This window comes from Pyrgilauda ruficollis, unplaced genomic scaffold (assembly GCF_017590135.1).
Source record: "Pyrgilauda ruficollis isolate IOZ18807 unplaced genomic scaffold, ASM1759013v1 scaffold266, whole genome shotgun sequence".
NCBI classification, from domain to species: Eukaryota; Metazoa; Chordata; class Aves; order Passeriformes; family Passeridae; genus Pyrgilauda; species Pyrgilauda ruficollis.
Window position 1 is genome coordinate 209130 of NW_024524000.1, and position 22200 is coordinate 231329.

Below are 22200 nucleotides of genomic sequence, written 5' to 3' on the forward strand. Positions count from 1 at the left end.
CCATCCCAGGGCACAGGGCAGTGTCCAGGTGCCTCTGGAATGGCCCAGGGAGGAGACTCCAGCCCCTCTGGGCTGGGCACTGCCCAGGGCAGCAGTTCTGCCCAAATCCAGGGGGAATTCCTGGGCTCAGCCCCTGCCCGTTCCCCTGGTGCCACCTCTGGCCCTGGAGCAGAGCCTGCTCCATCCTTTGGGAGCTCCCTGGCCATGGATCCCCATGGATGGGCTCCCTCAGCCGTGTCCCCCTGCCCTGCAGAGCCTGCTCCATCCTTTGGGAGCTCCCTGGCCATGGATCCCCATGGATGGGCTCCCTCAGCCGAGCATTTTTTGGGAGAAGGGAGGGTTTTTTGGGAGAGTTCTGGAAGGATTTGGGGCTCCGGGAGGGTGCGCAGTGCCCTCGGGCATCCATCGGGGCGTGGCTTCTCACGAAGGGGGCGTGGTTTGTGCGCTGGCCCCGCCCCCTGCGGTGAGGTCGGGGGTGCGGCGCGCGGCGGGCGCAGAGCGCGATGAGCGCGGGCTGAGGGAGGGTCGCGCGTCCTGCGGCCATGGTGGCGCACGACGAGCTCGGTGGGCTGCTGCCCATCAAAAGGACTATCCGGGTCATCGACGCGCAGAACCAGCACTTCAGGGAGCAGGAGGTGAGCGGAGCAGGGGCTGGAGAGGGGGGAAAATGGGATTTAGTTGAGGGGAGAGTGGGGAGGGGGAGCCCCCTCAGCTTCCCGCTCTCCGCGTCTGAGGGGAGGGGGCGAGCCGGGCAGAGCGCAGGGTAGCCAGCGGTTTAAAAAAACTATATATACATATATATGTATGTATGTGTCTTTAAGTTCATCTCTATGTGTACATATATTTTATGTGTGTCTATATATATATATACAATATATTTAAGCTCATAGCCCCCAAAGAGTGGGACCAGGCAGCCACAACCGATGTCGGCGCCTCACCCAGCGATTTATAGACTGTATATATGTTTAAGCCCATGTGTATGTATATATTTATATAAATATATACTTATATATATACAGGGCTTATATAAATGTATATACGTTACAGATACATATATATTTAAGCTCATAGTCCCCAAAGCGTGAGCCAAAACCAATCTCGGTGCCTCGCCTGACCCCGCTCCCCCCAGATAGCTTTTCATTAAAAATTCGCTGTTCTCATTTAAAAATCGCCTCTTTCCATTATAAAATCGCCTATCTCTCAGCGCTCTTTCCACTGACAGGATTTTTCCTAATTAGGTGCTTATTTGCTGCTTAAACCTTAGAGAAGCCCCTGGGGTCTGTCGGCCTTTTGAGGGCCGGTGCGTTCGATGGAAGTATTGTTATTTTTATCGCGTGTTGTTATGCTGATGGCAATAATTGCACTCCTCGTAGGTGTTCCCAAGCCTCCTGCTGCGACAGGAGCAAAAGTTCAGCAGCCAGGTAGGGCCCGGCTGCCTTGGGCTGGGTTTATTGCTCAGATTAGTGGCGAGATGAGGTGGAAAAGTTAAAAAAAAAAAAAAGGCGTCTCCAGACATGGCTGGGTTTTGAGGGCTCAGCGCCGAGTCACCAAGCTCAGCAAATCCCGGCTTTGCAACAGCCAAACTTGGGCAATCTCATTGTGCAAAAGGGAAACCAGATGTTGGGGGAGAAATAACAGAAACCAGAGCTCTGGGAGGGGAGTAAATCGTCTCTAATTCTGAATTCTGGAGTGAGCCAGCACTTCTGTCTGAGCTGGAGTTTGGTCGGGAATGGGCTGTTGGATTTGGGAATGGTCTGATTGTTCATCTTGAGGCTCTGCGTGTGAATCTACCATGGACGTGGTCAGGTGGTTGATGATTTCTGGCAGGAATTATTCAGGCTGCTGACTAAAATCCCCTTTTTGCTGAATTGGCTCGGGAGGAAAAGTTTCTGTCACGCGTGGTTTTGCCATTGCTCACCGTGTTTGTGTGGGGCTGGTGTGGAATTGTGTGCGGCACGTAGGAATTGCACTCGAGCAAGGGATCCTCGTAAAAACCACTAATTATTACCCAGCACAGGGGAAAGGTTGTGGGCGTGCTGCTGAAAAAAACCTTGCTCAGAAGTAATGCCTGCTTTTCTTTCCAGCAAGGTGCAATCTTTTCAGGAGTTAACCTGCACTTAGAAGCCCTTGAAGGAATTTCAGGGGTGTGAAATCTCGCCTGGCACAAAATTAGCTTTAGTGGCTGCTCTCGTGATGTATTAATTCACTTTTAATAAAGAGTCCTCTGGAAAAATAATATTTCCTGATGGAGCTGTTGACCCCTCTGGGGTTTTAATTACTTACGAGTGCTGTAACACCCCTGGATTGTTACAGAAACCTCCCAGACTTTATTGTAATCTGGCTCCTGTAAGGAAGACGGCGTGGAGACAGGAGAGTCATTGTTTGCAAGTACAGAGCTAAAAAAAAAACCCTCCTGAGCCCGAGTTATCCGCAGTATGAAGCGCCCGGAGTCTCGGCTTACACCGCGCCGGCCGGACGGGGAGTCCGTGACCCCGGGCTCAAACACAGCTCAGCCAAGGGGGAGTTTCCAAGCGCAGGGATTTTATTTTCCTCCTCTCTGCTCTGGATCAAACGATCTTCAGGAGGAGAAGAACAACCAGATGGGTTTTTTTGGCAGTCGGGCCGTGTCTGAGGAGCACTCAGACACAAAGTGGGAATTTTTTAAAATTTTTTTTTTCCTCCTTTAAGAGAGGAAAAATGGCCTTTTGCTAAGCAGAACTCAGGAATTCCTGCTGCCAGCCCTCGGGCACGCGCACGTGTCACTTCAGCCGGGCACAGATGTGCAGGGAAGGCATTCCCACATTCCCACACGGCCCTGGGCTCCCGGCCCTGTCACTGGATCTCTGCAGAGCTGCAGCACTGACCCTTCACCAGTGACCTGTTGGAGCCTCCCCATGGCTTGAGGTTTCTTGCTTTTCATTTGCAGTGTCACATTTTGCTTTTCCAGGTTATTTTTATCCCTGGCCTTGCCAGAGCCGTGGGTGGCTTTGTGTCTGCATCTTCCCTGATTCAGTCCTACACTTCTTAAGCTTCCCTAGGCCACGTCCCTTTATTTATCCATCCTGCACTTTCTAGAAGTAAACACCTCCCTTCCACTCAGAAACATCTGCAATAAATTAAACCTTCCTTGTTGTCTTTGAGCCTGGCCTAACTTTCCCTGGCTGTCCCTGTCCTGAGCCCAGTGGAGGAGTTCCTGGTGTCCCACTTGGAGTTCCTGGTGTCCCACTTAAACCCAGCTGAGGATCTTGTGATCGAGGACACTTTTACAGCTTTTCTCCATTTTTATGGTACCCTCCTAACTCTGACATTCCCCAAACGCTTATAGCACAGCTTTGTGCTGTGCCAAGAGCTCTTTTCTTCCTGCACGGCTCATAAATTGTTTCTTTTCATGTTCCCCCCTGCAAGTTTGAAGGCTGAGCTCAGGGTGAGCTCACCTCCTCCTCCTCCTCCTCCTCTATTGCCCAACACGGCGTGTGGGCAGGGCCGCTGCTGGGCTCGAGTTGCTGAAATCAGATCTTACACACACGTAGCTTTTGTGCTCCTTCAGTCTTCATGACTGGAATCCAGCTCTGGGTGTTCCTATTCCCCTTTTTTTTTAGTTTTGTTTTCAACATTTGTCACTTCTGAGCGAAGGGTTTGGGCTGGGAATGGAAACAGCCCAGAGCTCGTCCTCAGCAGCCTCCACAGCCTTTTGAAAGAGTACAAATTCAGCAATAATTAACCAGTTTTAACCGAGATGAACCCAAATTGAGGCTGTTCTGCTTCCTTGTCCTGATCTGAGCTTTGTGCTGAGCATGAGTCACGTCCAACCCTGTGCCAGATGTTTGGGAGCACCAGGACAATCCTGCAGCCCTTTCCAAGCCTTAACTCAGAGCCCATCTCTTCCCAGCTTGTCCCTGTGCACACCTTTCCTGCCCAGCCCTCACCACACAATATTTTTGATGTCAAACACGTCGAGTTGCCAACAGAATTTTCAAAACTGAAGCAGCAGGAGCTTTCCAGGGGCGTTTCCTCTTTCTTGGCAGCGTTTGGGTCAGGACAGACTTGAGCTCCCGGCAGGGATTAGCGGTGGGGAAAAGCAGAAGCTCCAACTTTCAAATCTAAACAACGTGTAAGAAAAATTGCAGTCATTGCAGGGGGTGGGGGAGAGCAGGAGGAGGAGGAAACTTTGCAAAGTGAGGGATTTCAGCTTTATCTGTGTGCGTGTCCCTCACAGGAATGTTCAGCTTGTGGTTGTTCGCTGGTTGTTAAAGGAGCTGCCGAGGCTGTGCTGGGCCCCCACTGCTGCCCTGCTCTCCAAAATAAAATGGAAAAACACATTCTTTCTTCAGAGGAAAAGATGAGAAAATGGAGAAGCAGATCCCAGCTCCATCTTTAGCTGCCACAGAGTGTCAGAGAACACTTTAATCTATTTCTGTTCAAAGCATAACAGTCCCTGCTGGAGCCCTATTTTGAATTCTCACTGATGTTCTCTCACCTCTTTTAACACTGGGCAAAAACCTCTGCAGTTTAATTGCTGCCTTAAAGTTCAGACAAATATTTATAGCCTTGAAAGATGAATGGCTGCTTCCAAACACTCTCCTTGCTGTGTTTGCCACTCCTTAAGTGGGTTTGTGCTTTTGGAAGCTGCCTGAGAAATTTCCAAGGGAGGCACAGCCAGGACAATTTGTTCTCTGCTTGCTTTGCAGGAGCCAAGCACTAAACGGGTCCGGCCTTTAGCACGAGTCACCTCCCTGGCTAACCTGATCTCTCCTGTCAGAAATGGGGCAGTTCGACGCTTTGGGCAGACAATCCAGGTAAAAACAGAGCAAAACCTGGAGATTTGGGCAAGGGATTGGTTGGATGGGGTGGAACAGGCACCCCGTGGGGTTCTGAGGCTTCTCTTGGAGCTCTGTGTGGGCTTTCTTGGGCCTTGGGGATGGAAAGTGCTCCCTCAGGAGAGCACGGGTGTAAAGTGCTGTACAAACAGGTTCAACAGTAAATAAAATCAACTGCTTCAGATAAAGAGCTGATAAACTGCCCGGGGCACACGTGTGCTGCAGCATGATGGAGCTGACCCTGCTGCCCAGCACTGGCACAGAGTGTGTGCCAAGGAGCTCTGTGCTCTCACCTGCAGATAACAGCACGTCTGGCTTTTAGAAACCTTGCAAAACACCAGGGCAAAGTTCAAGTGCCTTCTCATTAACCTCTTCAGAGCAAGAGTTATGATCCTCGTTTATTTACTTCCTCATAGCTTGGAAATAAAGCCAAGCTTTGCTTTCCCATCTTCCTCCCCAGCGGATCAGTGCAGGGAGAGGGGCATGGAAACCCTTGCCAAGCTCTGGGCTTTCTCAGCAGCTTGATTAAAGCTTTCCTTTATCTGAGGAAAAGTGTCTGGGTGTGTTTTCCTGCCCTGGGTAACCCAGGAGGATGAAGGATTGGGAATGGGATGGAGAATCTAATACTCCTGAAATGTTAGCTTTCCATGTTTGTTTTTAATATCTTTCATTATTTTTTTTAATCTCTGCAGTCGTTCACCCTTCGCAGTGACAACAAATCCCCTGGCTGTACCCAGAAGTCATGCAGCAGATCTGCTGCTCCTACTCCCCCTAAGAGAAGGAACAGCGTCCTTTGGTCTGAAATGTTGGATGTCAACACGAAAGAATCCCTGAGCACCAAGGAAATCAAGCGCCAGGAGGTAACTGCCCGTGGAAAACAGGACTGGGAACAGCAGCTGAGGCCTTTTGTCCCTTCCCTTGCTGGGAAATGAGTAACAACCTTTCGGGGGGGACTGCATCTTCCTGTGCACCTAAACATAAGATTTATGTCTGCACCATGGGAAAAGGTGGATTCCACTCTGGAATTCATCTCCCCAGTGTGACCCTTCGGAGATGCCAAACTTTCCACGGCATTCCTGAAATCCCAGCCCCGGCCCCGCTGGCTGCTCTGCAGCTGCCCCAACCTCAGGTTCCTCGCAGAGCCAGCTGTCTTTCTCCTAAAGCTCCTGACAATTGGTTGAAAGCCAAGCAGCAAGGCCTTGGCTTGCCTTTTTCCTGGAGTTCTTGGACAAATCTTCTGGAGACGGCACAGGAGCCGCCGGAAGCCGCCTGGGATTTGACCTCTGCGGTTTCGGGGGTTTTGTGTTTGCAGCCCTGCCTGGCGAAAAGCAGTGATTTAAAAGGCTCTAGTATTTAATTTGGCTCGTGCAGGGGCCATCAGGGCTTTCACACACTTGGAAGCAAAGCTGCTTTCTCAGGGCTAGGAAGGCAGATTTACTCGGGGTTGTCATGCCCAGGTGCCACCGAGGGACTGGGGTGGCCAAAGGCCTATTCAGGGTGGGCTGTACATCATGGGAGCTGAAAGGCTCTTTCTGAGCAAGACTGGGATTCAAAATAACTCTGGGTGCTTTACCCCTTCCTCCCAGGCCATCTATGAAATGTCCAGGGGAGAGCAGGACCTGATTGAAGACCTGAAGCTGGCCAGAAAGGTGAGTGGGATTTTTCCTGCAGTCAGTGATGACATTCCAGGGAATAATGAGGGTTTTTTTTTTTCACCTGCAAACATGACGTGGGAGCTTTATCAGCCCCAGAACCCCCAGTTTGAAAGCTGGCCCAGAGAGCTGACGTGAGCACTGGGCCAGCACTGGTATGGTTGCAGCAAACCCAGCCATAAAAGGATTGTGCAGGGCTGCTTGGGGACTCCCTCTCCCAGCTGGGAATAGTCCAGACAGGAAAATGCTTTTCATTTAAGTCCTCCATGCTTCACACAGAGTAAATATTCTAGCATCAAATCAGTGTTACTCTTTCTGTTGCCTTCACTTCTTTCACCTGATAAATCAGTTTAAATAATCAGCTTTGAGGCACATTTGAATATATTTTGTTTGACAGGCCTACCACGATCCCATGCTGAAACTCTCCATCATGTCTGAGGAGGAACTCACTCACATTTTTGGGGACTTGGATTCCTACATTCCTCTGCATGAAGGTAAGAGCAGCTGGGTGGTTTGTGCTTGCTAGGATTTAACCTCTCTGCTTTCTCCTGTTACTTGTTAAAGCATTGGTGCAATTCCTCTTTCCCTGTTTCCATTCCAGACTTACTGGCAAGTTTGGGAGAAGCAACAAAACCAGATGGAACAGTGGAGCAGATTGGGCCCATCCTTGTGAAATGGGTGAGTTCAGAATATGGAATCAATAGGCTAAAACTGAGCTTAGAGAACATTTAAAGGCAGAAGCTGCAAAGCTCTGGAGCTTTTGTGGCCATCAGTGTAAGACTGGAAGGGAAATCCTGGCAATGCTGAAAACAATGGGATTCTGTCAGCTGGAATTTGCCCCAGTTTCACCCCAGAGATTCAGAATTACTTGCTTATTAAGTGTTGAAATGTCTATGTCTCCTGGACTCCTTGTCCCAGTGTGATTCCAGAAGTGTTATCCCTGCTAATCCCAAACACTGGGAGCTTCATGGGCTCCCTTTGCTCATCCAAACATTGGGAGCTTCAAGGGCTCCCTGTGCTCCTCCAAACTCCGGGACCTTCAAGGGCTCCGTGTGCTCATCCAAACACTGGGAGCTTCATGGGCTCCCTTTGCTCATCCAAACTCTGGGAGCTTCAGGGGCTCCCTGTGCTCCTCCAAACATTGGGAGCTTCAAGGGCTCCCTGTGCTCATCCTCCTCACAAGATCCTCCCTTATCTTTTTATTGGGAAAAATACCCCAGTGAGTGCTCTAGAACTCTACGAGTTTGCCGTGTGAGTGACATCAGCTTTTCCCACAGGGAATCTTGACTCCTAAATCTGCTCTGTTCCCTGTAGTTACCCCGACTCCACGCCTACAAAGGCTACTGCAGCAACCAGCTGGCAGCCAAAGCCCTCCTGGATCAGAAGAAGCAGGACAGGAGAGTGCAGGATTTCCTGCAGCGCTGCCTGGAGTCTCCCTTCAGCCGCAAGCTGGACCTTTGGAGCTTCCTGGACATCCCTCGGAGCCGCCTGGTCAAATACCCCCTGCTCCTCAAGGAGATCCTGAGGCACACTCCCAAAGACCATCCCGATATCCACATCCTGGAGGAAGCCGTGAGTAATCCTGATTTGGTTGTTCAGACCAAAGGATGTGATGTAGGAGCTCCAGAAATGTTCCTTAAACCCTCAGCAGTTCCCAGGGGGTTTTTCTTGAGGGGCACAAATCAGTGACAGGGAAAGTGAGGGATCAATCCATGTGGATTGCACCCTTTGGAGTTGTGAAGGAGCACAAGCAGAGGTCACACAGGGAAGCAGTTAATCCCTCTTAATCGTTTGTTTGGGTTTTTAGATATCCATAATCCAAGGAGTCCTCTCTGACATCAACCTGAAGAAGGGGGAGTCTGAGTGCCAGTACTACATTGACAAGCTGGAATACCTGGATGAGAAGCAGAAGGATCCAAGGATTGAAGGCAGCAAAGCCTTACTGTGCCACGGGGAGCTGAAGAATAAAAATGGACATGTAAGTCCCTCCTGGTTTACTAATTAATTCTCAAACCTTTCCTCAGAGCTGGTTTAAACTCAGGGCAGGGAGCCTTCCATCCTTAGGGATAGTTTGGATATTGGATAAAAGAGCACAGGAAAATCCCTTAATTGTCAGCCTCATTTCAGGGTGTAAGGGAAAGTTTCCTGCTGACAGCTCCACAATTGCCTTTGGGAAGCTGGAAAATCATTAGCACAGAATGCCCACAGAAAGTGCTCTCCATCCAGAGGGATTTCCTGCCACTGTTTACTTCCCAGTAATGCTCTGACATTCCCCATTAGGAGCCCTGGCTCTTCCAAACAAAAGGGTTCCTGCAAAAGCCTGTTTGGTTTTGGGCTGGGCCTGGAGTTTATCTCCCACCCCCTGCACTCCGGGCTTTGCTGCCTTTTGTCCTGATATCAACCTGAAATCTCCTCATGTTTTCTCTGTTGACTGGCGTTGGTTTTGTTGTTTAATTGGCTGCTTTACTCCTGCACACGAGGCATTCCATGCACACAGGAAAGATACGGTTCCTAATCATCCTATCCCGGGCATCTGGGAATCATCATTCCCTTTCTAGGGATCAATAAAATAATAAAGCTGCTGATGTAATCCTGGTGTGTGCCAGACCTTGGCATTGTCACCGGAGACTCTGAAAATTACTGTGGGTGAAACTGCAGATAAGGTGGCCTTGAATCCCACAGGATGTGTGACCTCATGGAATACAGAGTGAATACTGGAATGTTTTCCCTTCCAGAAGCTCTACGTTTTCCTCTTCCAAGAAATCCTGGTGCTGACGCGGCCGGTGACCCGCAACGAGCGCCAGGCGTTCCAGGTGTACCGCCAGCCCATCCCTGTCCAGGAGCTGCTCCTTGAAGACCTCCAGGATGGAGATGTCAAAATGGGAGGCTCCTTCCGAGGAGCTTTTGGAAATTCTGATAAAGGTACGGATCCAATCAGCCCGTCCGTGGTGGCCGTGAATTCACAGCTAGGGCTTGGATTAGAAAACATCTTTGTCTCCCCGCTGGATTTTGGGGATTTGGGGTGGGGTTTTGTTGGGATTTCAAACCTACCAATGGAATCTCTAAACATCAGCTCGGAGCTGATCTGCTTTTCCCTTTATCCCCAGCCAAAAACATCTTCCGAGTCCGTTTCCAAGATCCCAGCCCGGGCCAGTCCCACACGCTGCAGGCCAACGACGTCTTCCACAAGCAGCAGTGGGTGAACTGCATCCGCACGGCCATCGCCCCCTTCCAGAGGAACATTCCCGCCCCCGAGCTCAAGGAGCTGCCAGAGCTGAGCGAGGAGTCCGAGGAGAACAACCCCTCCGTGCCCAACATCCCAGCCCAGAAGCGCCAGTCGGGAATATCCGAGATGGAGCTGGATGAGAGCGCGGCCGAGTGCGCTTCCATGCTGGACTCGGAGGAAGCCAGAGGGGTGAAATCCCACAGAACCTCATCCGGGCACAGAAAATCCAGGGAGAAGCAGCTCAGCGGGAAGCGGAAAGAAACGCTGGTGTAAGGGGGAGAAGGAGCCCTGGTGCCACCCTGGGGGAAAACTGTTAATTTATAAATAATTTTTGTACATTTTTGTACCGGGAGCGCCTTCGGAGCCGCTCCGCGGATCAAATCCTGGGTTTATGTTGGAATGGCAGCTACTGGTGTGCAGTTACTGTTGAGCTGGGGCCTGTTTTTACACTTTGAATCCATGAGGGGTTTCCAAAACCCTCGTGGTAGATCTGGAGAGCAAATTTGGGTTCCTGAAGTTTTCCACAGCTGTGGTAGAGGATGGGAAATAAAGAAGAATTTTGGGCAGCACCAGGGGTTTTGATCAACACTGCAAAAGTCCTTTAAAAGACTCAACACCTGAAGTCACTCTGGTGTGTGGTTATGGTAATTCCTGCAGATTTGCATGTTCCAAAAGGAAAAATCCTACAAAAACAGACCCCAGGTTCAACAGGTTCTCAATTCACCTACTGGAATCTTTGATCTCTGTGTGTCCTTTGTACATTCCTCTGTCTCACTCTTGTATCCTGCCAACTATTTAATTTTTTTATTAGTTTTGTTTCGAGTTTGGGGGTTGGGATTTTGGGGTGGTTTGGTTTTTTTTTTTTGTTTCCTTTGATTGGTTTTTTTATTTTTGTATTTTTGTTGCTCAGACTTGGCATTTCCTTTCCAGTACTTGATCCTTCGTGCTCCGAGGGGTGGTGTCCCAACTGTCCCTCACATCACCCCGGAGCAATCCACGGGCTGGGGGGAGACACTACTGAAAGAGAACTGCTTTACTCTAGGGTGTAGGAAGGTTGTAGGCACGTTGTCAAGGGTTTGGGGAGCAGTGAGTAGAGGGGGTAGCAGGGAGCGAAGGTAGATTCCGTGTTTTTGTTGCCTTTTGGAAATGAAACGCTTCCCAACGGGAAGCAGGACTTGGAGGCAACCAAGGGGTTCTTGCATGTGGTAGAAAGGTAGAGGAGAGGAAGTGATGGAGGTGTGAGGAGAGGAGAAGGAGTGGTTGTAAATACTCAGGGTGGCAGCACTGCCATCTTCTAGCACTCCAAAGATCCAGGGATAATCCAGGGAAAGACCCGGCTTGGGAATGGTGCTGCAGAGCATCATGGGAAGCAAAGTGGTGACAGCTCTGAGCACAGCGGGGTGTCCCTGAAATCCAGGATGGGGGAGTGGGGTCCTGCAATCCCTGTCACCTGAAATCCAGGATAGAGGAGTGGGGTCCTGCAATCCCTGTCACCTGAAATCCAGGACTGGGGAGAAATATCCTGAAATCCAGGCTTGGGGAGTGGGGTCCTGCAATCCCTGTGACCCTGAAATCCAGGCTTGGGGAGCCATATCCTGAAATCCAGGCTTGGGGAGCTTGTTGGTGACTCCACATCCAAGGATTGTCATTGCCTGTCCCGTGTCCAGCCGGGAACTTTGGGAATGGGCAGCGGGTGTACATAGACACAGCGTGTGGTTCTCTGTAAATGTTGTACAGTTTCCAGTGCCAAGTTCCATTAAATTCCTGACGGCCTCTCCTGCCTCATCCGAGTCCTGCCTGGGAGGGAGGGATGTGTCCAGCTGGCTCTCTCAGATGGATCTCTCCAAGCTGAGGCTCCAGGAGGAACCCCTGTCCTCCTGCCATGATTCTTCCATGTCCAGGCAAGACAAGCTGGCATTTTCCAGCTCCGTGTCCTGTTCCTGCTGTGTCCAGGCAGGACACGAGCGCAGCAGCTGAGTTGATGGACTGCTCAGTTTGTCAGGGAAAGGGAGCACTGGGATTCTCCTCGCCCACGGAGAAGATCCACCCCCATCAGCAGGAGAGTCCTCATTTAGTCAATGTTAAATCCTTGGGAAGGGGATCCTGCTAGGCTGATCCCAAGGAAGCTTCCAGGGAGTTGTTGTACCAGGATAAAGCCATCCAGTTTTCCCAAAAACCTCCAGCCTGACCTTGTATGGGGTGTCTGGGCTCGACTGCAGCTCCAGCAGAGCAATCCCAGCTCCAGGCTGGCCCCGCTCCCCTGGCAGGGAAGGAGCAGCTCGGTTTTAGGGACAGGATTTACACATTTACAGATGGGATCCATGGGATGGGAGATGATGGATGCCAGGATCTCTCCCAGGGCGAGCAATCCCGGCTCCAGGCTGGCCCCACTCCCCTGGCAGGGAAGGAGCAGCTCGGTTTTAGGGACAGGATTTACAGCTGAGCCCTGACCTCTGAAGCTGATTTGATCCAGAGGGAATTCAGCCCTTCCCAAGCAAGGAGAAACTGGAAAAACAGCTCCTCCTGCAAAAAAGCATCAGTGAGCTGCTGTAGCACAGGGAGAGGAAATCCCATGGATTGTCTGCTGGGCTGAATCTGTGTCTCCTCATCCTGCAGCCGACAGCAAATCAGCCAAAAATCCTTAATTCCCTTTGGAAGTAATTCCCTTTAAATAATTCCCCACAACTCCTGCTGGTTCCTCTCCCTGCCCTGTCCCTCCTGCAGGAATGTGCAGCCGTCTCAGCCCTCCCTTCTCCAGACTAAACAAGCCCTGCTCCCCTGGATTCCATGGAATTCCATGGGATCCCGGCTCTCTCCGTGCCTCTGCTGAGCCAAGACCCCCCCATCCCATGGGTGTGGAACCCCGGCATACAGCAGGATAAAATTCCCAAGGGCAGAGGGGAATCTGTGGTGACATCCCTGTGCCAGGAAGGGACTGGGATGTGTCCGTGCCCATGGATGTGGCACCTCCGCCCTGGGTAAGCAGCTCCCGGATCCGTGTTTGCCCTCGGGATCCGCCCAGCTCCGGAGCGCAGCCGACGCCTCCAGGGTTTCCAGGTGGGACCTTCCCGGAGTCGGGGTCACTGTGGGGCAGAGTCCTCTCCGAGAATTCCCACATCCCAATCCCAGCCTCTTCTCCATGGGGACATCAGGGATCAGGGTCCCTTCGCTCCCTTTAGGAGCTGCCGTTCAGTTTGCTCTTGGATTTGGGAATCTCCGTGGAAGGAAAGTCTAAAACCACAAACCACCAAATCCAAAATTTTACTTCAACAGCCCCGAGACCCTCACAGCCATTCTGGGACCAACACCGAGCCCACCCTCTCCAAAATCCCATTTTCCACACTCAACCTGGGTGTAGCTTTTGCTGGGATTTGTGGAGTTTCTTCCCCATCCCCACAGCCGCTCCTGGGATCAGTCTGGGCTCGTGCAGGGACAGGAGGGCCCCACAGAGCTTTCCCTGTCGGAGCTGTTTCCCTCTCCGCCTCCCAACTTTCTCTTTTTCCATGAATTCATCCCCCTCCCACCCCCCGCCGTGTCTGCAGCTGCAAACCCAGACACATCTGTGCACATCTGGGCTGGCGCTGGCAGCCGAGCCGCCTCGGGAGAATCCAGCTGGAAGCTTTTCACCTTCTGGATTGGGGGAATTTTCCCCCCCATTCCCTGGATTAGGCCCCTCAAAGCCAGACACCGAGCCTGGAAAACTCCGTGTGAGGCTTTAACGGGGCCCTCCTTCATCAAAGCACCAACTTTTCCAGCTCCAGGTGGAGACATCCCGGGAAATTCAGCTGCCAAAAACCCGGCAGCGGCGGCTGCGTGCTCCCGATCCCACCGTGGTGGTCTCCCCTTCCCTGTCCTACCCCACAGCCCACCCCGGATGCTGTAATTAAGCCATAAATCATGGGATTTTATGGGTCAGCAGGAAGTTTTATTGGGATAATTATCCTGATAAATGAGGTGCAGTTAAGCACAGACAAAATCAAGGGCTGGCTTTGACCTTCTCCTGAAAATTGATGTAAGGATGGGATCCATGGGATGGGATGGATGGGAGATGGTGAGTGCTGGCAGTGGGTGCTGGTCACAGGGATGTAAAGGAATGAGGTGGGATGAGAGGTGATGGGTGCTGGCCATGGGAATGGAATGGATGAGACACAATGGGGGTTGGTCATGGAGAGGTGATGGGGACATGATAGGTGCTGGTCATGGGGATGGTCATGGGATCCATGGGATGGGATGGGTGATGGGAATGGAATGGCATGAGATGGGATGGGATGAAAGGTCATGGGGACATGATGGGTGCTGGTCATGGGGATGGGATGGCATGGGATCCACGGGATGGGATCCACGGGATGAGATGGGTGATGATGGGTGTTGGCAGTGGGTGCTGCTTGATGAGATGGGATGGGAAATGGTGCCTGCTGGGAATGGGTGTTGGTCAGAGGAATGGAATGGAATGGAATGGAATGGAATGGAATGGAATGGAATGGGAGCTGGTCATGGGAATGGGATTGAATGGGATGAGAAGTGATGGGTGTTGGTTATGGGGATGGGATGGGAGATGATGGATGCCAGCAATGGGTGCTGGTCAATGGGATGGGATGGGATCTATGGGATGGAAGATGATGGATGCCAGCAATGGGATGCCAGTCATGGGGATTTCATGGGAAGGAAGCAGCAGATCCCAGCTTTGATCCGCACCAAGGGCACCCCAGACAGCACAACCCCTCCACCCTCAGCCAGGTGACACAGGGACCCCAAATCCCCTCCATGTGAGCTCCAGCCCCTCTCCCACAGTTTGAACCAACACCTGAACCCTCCCAGGCCTCCAGACCCCAGTGATCTGTCGGGATTTCCTTCTCCCGGGCGGATCCGAGCCAGCTCCACCTCCCCTGGGCTCTTCCCGCCAGTTTGGGTTGGATTAAATCTGGAGCAGAGCAGCGAGTGTGGGCAATCAGACGATAATTAGGGAGCAGCTCTTGCACAGGAGGAGCTGCCAGGGCCGCCCCTCCCCGAAACCTCTCACCAGACAGGTTCCCAGCATGGCTCCCACAATTCCTCCCAGGAATTGCAGTGTTCCACGCACCCAGAGCTTTTTCCATGTGAGGTTTTCCCCAGGAGGGCGATCCCTTCCCAGATTTATCCCACCATTCCTCAGGGGTCCCTCAGTTGTCCCATGGGCTGGGTTTTGGTTTGTGCCCTTCCCTCCAAATCCCACAGCTTGAATTCCTCACTGGGTTAAACTGGGATCAAATGGTGCCGATTTCCTGTAGCTGAGAAAGTCCAATTATCTTCTGCTGTGGAACTTCTGGGTCCAGCAGCTCCTTGATCCAGCTGGTGAAGGTCACTGGAGTGTTGTGGGCACAGAGGAAAGAGGGATGGATGGATGGATGGATGGATGGATGGATGGATGGATGGATGGATGGATGGATGGATGGATGGATGGATGGATGGATGGGTTCCATGGATGGATGGATGAAGAAAGACTCCCTCATTTGTCACTATCCCCTCCTTTACACCCTGAGTAAGAGATGAGTAAACCCAGCCTTACAATGGGGAGATCCCTCAGCTCACCCCTGAGTAACAGGGCAGGACCCCACACCCCTCCCCTGGTCCAGCCCCACGTCACCACCCTGGATCCAGCCCTGGAGGAGGCCCCGGAGGTGACTCAGGGCCCCAGCAGCTCCGAGCAGGAGCGGCAGCTCCGGACAGCCGGGATCTGCCGGGACCTGCACGGGGGATCCTCCCTCAGCGCCTTTGATGTGCTGCCAGCACCGCCTGGGGCTGGGGAGACTGGGGGGGACCCCCTTCAACTCCTTTGTACAGCTCAAATCCTTTCCAAAATATCCCTAAAACTGGGAAAATCACGTGTGTCACCCCCACTGCCACCTCCCCCCAAAACCACGGAGCCACAGCCCAATCCCTAATTAGGGCTCTGTTGGGGTCTGCCCCATGAAATGGCACCGTGGGAGCAGCGGGACGAGAGCTGGAGCAGAGCAGCGAGTGTGGGCAATCAGACGATAATTAGGGAGCAGCTCTCACACAGGAGGAGCTGCCAGGGCCGCCCCTCCCCGAAACCTCTCACCAGACAGGTTCCCAGCATGGCTCCCACAATTCCTCCCAGGAATTGCAGTGTTCCACGCACCCAGAGCTTTTTCCATGTGAGGTTTTCTCCAGGAGGGCGATCCCTTCCCAGATTTATCCCACCATTCCTCAGGGGTCCCTCAGTTGTCCCATGGGCTGGGTTTTGGTTTGTGCCCTTCCCTCCAAATCCCACAGCTTGAATTCCTCACTGGGTTAAACTGGGATCAAATGGTGCCGATTTCCTGTAGCTGAGAAAGTCCAATTATCTTCTGCTGTGGAACTTCTGGGTCCAGCAGCTCCTTGATCCAGCTGGTGAAGGTCACTGGAGTGTTGTGGGCACAGAGGAAAGAGGGATGGATGGATGGATGGAATCCATGGATGGATGGATGGAATCCATGGATGGATGGGTTCCATGGATGGATGGATGAAGAAAGACTCCCTCATTTGTCACTATCCCCTCCTTTACACCCTGAGTAAGAGATGAGTAAACCCAGCCTTACAATGGGGAGATCCCTCAGCTCACCCCTGAGTAACAGGGCAGGACCCCACACCCCTCCCCTGGTCCAGCCCCACGTCACCACCCTGGATCCAGCCCTGGAGGAGGCCCCGGAGGTGACTCAGGGCCCCAGCAGCTCCGAGCAGGAGCGGCAGCTCCGGACAGCCGGGATCTGCCGGGACCTGCACGGGGGATCCTCCCTCAGCGCCTTTGATGTGCTGCCAGCACCGCCTGGGGCTGGGGAGACTGGGGGGGACCCCTTCAACTCCTTTGTACAGCTCAAATCCTCTCCAAAATATCCCTAAAACTGGGAAAATCACGTGTGTCACCCCCACTGCCACCTCCCCCCAAAACCACGGAGCCACAGCCCAAATCCCTAATTAGGGCTCTGTTGGGGTCTGCCCCATGAAATGCCACCGTGGGAGCAGCGGGACGAGAGCCAGGGTGGCCCGAGGGAGTTGGGTCACTCTTCTTCCCCAGCTCCCAAACCTTCTGGATCCATTCCCATTCCTGCCTCCTCCTCCTGCTGCTGATGCAGGGAGAGGCGCCGGGAGGGAGGAGGCTCCGTCTCCTCCTCCGCGCCTCGCCGCGGCGTGCCGGGACAGAGCCGCGTGCCGGCGGGAAGCACCATGGCCGAGCGGCTGTCGGAGGAGAAAATCGCGGAATTCAAGGAAGCTTTCTCCCTCTTCGACCGCGACGGCGACGGCTGCATCACCACCAAGGAGCTGGGCACCGTCATGCGCTCGCTGGGCCAGAACCCCACCGAGGCCGAGCTGCAGGACATGGTGGGCGAGGTGGACGCCGACGGCAGCGGCACCATCGACTTCCCGGAGTTCCTGTCGCTGATGGCCAGGAAGATGAGGGACACGGACAGCGAGGAGGAGATCCGGGAGGCTTTCCGCGTTTTCGATAAGGATGGGAACGGCTACATCAGCGCGGCGGAGCTGCGGCACGTCATGACCAACCTGGGCGAGAAGCTGACGGACGAGGAGGTGGACGAGATGATCAAGGAGGCCGACTGCAACAACGACGGGCAGGTCAACTACGAGGAGTTCGTGAGGATGATGACGGAGAAGTGACGGCCCCCGTCGGCCACCTCCAGCTCCGTTCCGCAGGTAACTCCCTGGGATGCAGCGTCCGTGGAAAATCCCCAAATCTTGGCTCTCCCTCCTCGTGTTGGTGGTTGGAAAATTTGATTTTTGTGGTGCTTTTATTTTTTTTTTTAATTTTTCCTTCTTTTTTTTTTCCCCCATAGGGAACAGAGGTTGTGGTGGTTCTCCCCCAGCCCCTCCATCCCCTCCCACCTTCTCCAGGCTGGAAAAATCCTATTTTATCCCAGTTGGAGCGTCACCAACCGGCGTCTGCATCAGATGTGGGATGCAGATGGATTTGGGGTCCCCATGGGATGTCTCGTGTCTGTAGATATTCCAGAGGCCACTGAAAATTCCCTGACATCCCTGAGTCCAATAAAAACGTCCCCCCACATCCTGGTGGCTGCTTCATTCAGCTTCTTCTTGGGATCCTTGCTGAAAAATATTCCCTCAAATCATCCTGGTCAGGTTCAAACCCCTCCTCATCTCCATCCTCTTCCCATTCCATCCCTCTTCCCAAATAGCTGGAAAGATGATGGAGACCAGGATGTGGCCATCCCCATCCCAAATCTCATCACTTTTGGGATCTGTCTCCACCCCCAGGATCTCAGGAGTCCTTTTCCCTCTTCCAACCCAGGAAAAACTGGATTTATCCCTAATCCCCCTCCCAAAACTGAGCAGAGCAGGATTCACCTTTCCCAAACTCACCCTGACTCAGTTTCCCCACAATCAGGGGGAATCCTGGGATGGGATCATTCCCTCCACAGAGGAACTGGAAAGAAAATTCATTTTAATGGCTCTAATTAATGCTCCGTTGCTAACGAGCAAACGGGGCCCAGCTGCTCCGTGGGGAACTTCGGATCCACCACGGCTTCAGCCCCAGCTCCGGCCCATCCCCGGGGCTGGGAACTTTGGCAATCCCAGTTGTTTTCCCGGGAAAACCAGGCGGGTCCTGGCAGAGCCCAGCACGCCCACGCTCGCTCCCAGCACCTTCTCCCTCACCCTCCCAGGATGGGAGCGGGGCAAAGTCCAGCCCCAAAATCCCTAAATCCAGAAAAATCCAGCCGGAAAAAAATTCCAGGGTCACGCCGGGCTGCTGTAATGAATGGCTAAAATTAGTCCTCTCCATAAACCTGGATTATTTATTTCGTGCCAGGATCCAACTCCAAACCGATCCCGGTATTTTTAGGCCTGACCTTTTTTTCTCCTTCTATTTTCGGGTTGTTTAATTTCCGGAGCGTTTTTTCCGCTCCGCTTATCCCGGGATGGTTTTTCCTAACGATGATCCTGAACGGGACCCTGGATCCCGGCCCAGCAGCTCCATCAACAATGGAGGAAGTTCATCCATGTTTTCCCATTTTCCCCCCAATTTGGTGCTCAGGAGAGCTGTGGGAAGATTCCCACCAGCATCCCTTGGGATGGACACATGGATGGACAGGATGATCCCGATTTTTTTCAGCAGGAAAAGGAGGGATTTTGCTTCCTAAATCCAGGTTTTCCTCCCCAAAGTGTCCCTCTGGAGGAGAAGGAGTTGATGGAATTGCAGGATCCGGCCCAGCAGATCCATGACCAGTGGAATTCTGTCTGGTGTTGGTTAATAATTAAATTAATCGAGGTCCAGGGGATGCACTTGGAGCCTGGGAAGTTTGGAGGATCCCTGGTCTCTCCCTGGTCCTTCCACATCCCGATTTTCCACCCTAAAGCTTGGTCAGGATGTTCCCTGCCCCTGGGCATGGGGGTTGAAGGATGGGATGTGGAATAGGGATCACCTGGGATGGGAGCTGGGGGTTCATCCAGTGTGGGATTTGGGACAGGGATCACCTGGAATGGATCCTGGAAGATCATCTGCTGTGGGATTTGGGATAGGGAATCACCTGGGATGGGTCCTGTGGGGTCATCTGGTGTGGAATCTGGGACAGGGATCACCTGGGATGGGAACTGGGAACAATCTGGGAGAGGAATCACCTGGGACTGGACCTGAAGGATCATCTAGTGTGGGATTTGGGACAGGGGTCACCTGGGATGGGTCCTGTGGGACCATCCCAGGAATCACCTGGGATGGGTCCTGGAAGATCATCTGAGCCAGGACCTGGGGAAGGAATAACCTGGGATGGGATCTGGGGGATCATCTGGTGCAGAATCTGGGATAGGGAATCACCTGGAATGGATCCTGCGGGATCATCTGGTGTGGGATTTGGGATAGGGGTCACGTGGGATCATCCAGTGTGGGATCTGGAGTAGGGATAACCTGGGATGGGAGCACATGGAATGGCAGATGAGGGATCCTTGGAATGGACCATGAGGAGCCCCTGGGATGGGACCTGGGGTGGATTTAGGGTGGGACATGGGGATCACCTGGAATGGATGTGACTGGGGGGATCCCTTGGGATCTGACTGGAGGGGAAATCTCCTGGATCCAAATCTCCTGCTCCCACCTCCACCATGGACAATCTCCCACCACTTTTCCAGGTATTTTCCAACAAAAAACCCACCAAGGGCTCCAGCACCACCCAAAACCAGGGATCCAACTCTGCCCCCATTGTTCCCCTTCCCCTGCTCACCTGGACACTGTTTTCCCCCTAAAATGGGATTTTTAAGGAAAAAAAGCAACTCAGGCACCCCCCCAGCATCCCCCATCCTAAAGGACCAGAGATGTTTGCTCCAATCCTGAGGAATCAATCCCAAATTCTCCCCATTCCCTTTAATTTTAGCAACCCGAGATGTTTCCATCCCGTTTCAACAACGAGGCTTTAAAAACCCATTAATTAAATTTGGGAAAACAACACCGAGACCTCCCAAGGTTTTCCCAAAGCAAAAGCAGGATTATTTTTCCCCCATTTTTCCCCATTTTTCCCCTTTCCAAGCCCTCTGGATCCGTGGCTCCCTGCCCCCTCCCCCCTGAGCAAACATGACGTGGTGCCTGGGAAATGTCTACGGGAAGAGGAGGCCCCTCCATGTCCAGCTGCCAGAAAAAAGTCTGGAAAAACGGCTCAGGAAGGGGGATTGCTCCAGGTTGGTGGGGTGAGGGGCTGGGGATGGGAAATCAAGGCAGGTTCTGCACGGGGGGGATAAAAACAAAGCCCAAAAATCCATTTATAAACTCGGTTTTTTCCCAATGTTTGCTTTGGAAAAAAAGAAATGGTTCCATTTCCCTGGGGTGTTTTTGTAACCTGTTTTAAAGGGATTTTTCTCCCTGGTTTTCCACTTTCGGGTTGTTTGTGGAAGGAGAAAATCCTGTCTGCGGGAGAAATGAAAAAAACACACAAATCATCCCAAAATCAGGCACAGGGAAATGTGGGAAGCATTGTCCAGGGATGGCCAAAACGATGGAGAACAGAAAAATTTGGTGCCAACTCCAACACTGAGGCTGAGGTTGTTCCAGATGGGGAAAAGCTTTGGGGGAAAATCCCTGATTTTGGGGCTGCAGGGGTTGGGTTTATCTCCAAATTTGGTTTTTTGGCATTAATCCCTCATGGAATTCTGGGGATGAGGAGAGGGGACAAGCAGGACAGGGAGATGGGAATGAGGAGAAGGAGAGGGGACAAATGGAATGAGGAGAGGGAAATAAAGGAGAGCAGAGCTGGGGACAAGGGAAGGGACAGGAGGGACCAGGAATTGGGGACAGGAAAAACCGGGAGAGGGAAAATGTGACCAAAACATGGAAAAAAGGAATGGTTCCCTTTCCCAGGGGTGCTTGTTTAACCTGTTTTAAAGGGATTTTTCTCCCTGGTTTTCCACTTTTGGGTAATTTGTGAAAGGAGAAAATCCCATCTGTGGGAGAAATGAAAAAAATGATGGGGACAAGGAAAAGTGGGAGCAAGAGGTGGAGAAAAGCTGGATCAGGAAAAGGGACAAGGGGACAAGGACAAGACTTTGGGCTGGGGACAAATAGGAACAGGAGAAAAGGGGGACAAGAAAAGGGGACCTGGAGAAAACAGGAGATGGGGACAAGTGGCACGGGGAGAAGGGACCAGGGGACAAGGAAAAGTTGGGAGCAAGAGATGCAGAAAAGCTGGATCAGGAGAAAGGACCAGTGGGACAAGGACATGAGGGATCAGGAGAAGGAACAAAGGGACAAGGACATTTGGGATCAGGAGAGGGGACAAGGATGAGACTTTGGGGATAAATGGGAACAGGAGGAAAAGGGGACAAAAAGAGGGGACCTGGAGAAAACAGGAGATGGGGACAAGTGGCACCAGGAGAAGGGACCAGGGGACAAGGAGAGGAGGGCAAGTCTTGGGATTTGGGAGCAGGAGAGAAGTGGGACAAGGAGAAGGGACGAGTGGGACCAGGGGACAGGGAAAAGTTGGGAGCAAGAGATGGAGAAAAGCAGGATCAAAAGGGACCAGTGCAACAAGGAACAGTGGGAACAAGAGGAACACGTGGGACCAGGGATGAGGACCAGCCTTTGGGTTTGGGATAAGTGGGAGCAGGAGAGAAGTGGGACAAGGAAAAGGGACCTGGGGACAAGGAAAAGTGGGAGCAAGAGGAACACGTGGGACCACGGGACAAGGGGAAGCTTTGGGATGAGACAATCCCTCCCCAGCCCCTCCATCCCATTCCCTGGCATTCCCAAGGTAAATCCCAAGGGATTCTGCCGAGGCCCTGGGGCTCCTCCAGCTGCCTCCACATTCCACAGGGCTCCTCTCCCCTTCGGGCTTTCCCAACTCCAATTCCCAAAATATTCCCCGGGGGATCAATCCTGAAGGATTTTGGAGCGTGAAATCCAAAATTCCGAGCAGGGAATTCCAGCAGCCCGGGATGGGCAGAGGAGGCTCCAGCCCGGCCGGCCGGGAGGGAATTAATGTGGAAAAGGAATTTGGGGGCGCCTGGAGGGCTT

General features: G+C 52.6%; 2 protein-coding genes across 2 annotated transcripts; both read left to right on the forward strand.

Annotated features, from left to right (window-relative positions):
* Positions 1–492: 492 nt before the first annotated feature.
* Positions 493–11468, forward strand: NET1 (neuroepithelial cell transforming 1). The gene is made up of 10 exons (XM_041471364.1): positions 493–635; positions 4689–4796; positions 5510–5677; positions 6404–6466; positions 6867–6963; positions 7071–7147; positions 7784–8041; positions 8277–8447; positions 9205–9391; positions 9577–11468. Exons 1-10 carry the CDS (start codon positions 543–545, stop codon positions 9966–9968), a joined length of 1614 nt encoding a protein of 537 aa, XP_041327298.1. The 5' UTR covers positions 493–542; the 3' UTR covers positions 9969–11468.
* A 5225-nt stretch (positions 11469–16693) lies between these two features.
* Positions 16694–17735, forward strand: LOC121355710 (calmodulin, striated muscle). Its single transcript, XM_041471365.1, has 2 exons — positions 16694–17384; positions 17525–17735. The coding sequence occupies exon 1, from the start codon at positions 16899–16901 to the stop codon at positions 17346–17348; it is 450 nt and encodes a 149-aa protein (XP_041327299.1). The 5' UTR covers positions 16694–16898; the 3' UTR covers positions 17349–17384; positions 17525–17735.
* Positions 17736–22200: the final 4465 nt, after the last annotated feature.

What these genes read in the sequence shown, in the direction of transcription:
- LOC121355710 (XM_041471365.1), top strand. Translation starts at nt 16,899, where the DNA reads ATGGCCGAGCGGCTGTCGGAGGAGAAAATCGCGGAATTCAAGGAAGCT.
- NET1 (XM_041471364.1), top strand. Translation starts at nt 543, where the DNA reads ATGGTGGCGCACGACGAGCTCGGTGGGCTGCTGCCCATCAAAAGGACT. An exon ending in AGCACTTCAGGGAGCAGGAG is followed by an intron (nt 636 to 4,688) that starts GTGAGCGGAGCA and finishes CTTGCTTTGCAG; the next exon opens with GAGCCAAGCACTAAACGGGT. An exon ending in TCCACATCCTGGAGGAAGCC is followed by an intron (nt 8,042 to 8,276) that starts GTGAGTAATCCT and finishes TTGGGTTTTTAG; the next exon opens with ATATCCATAATCCAAGGAGT.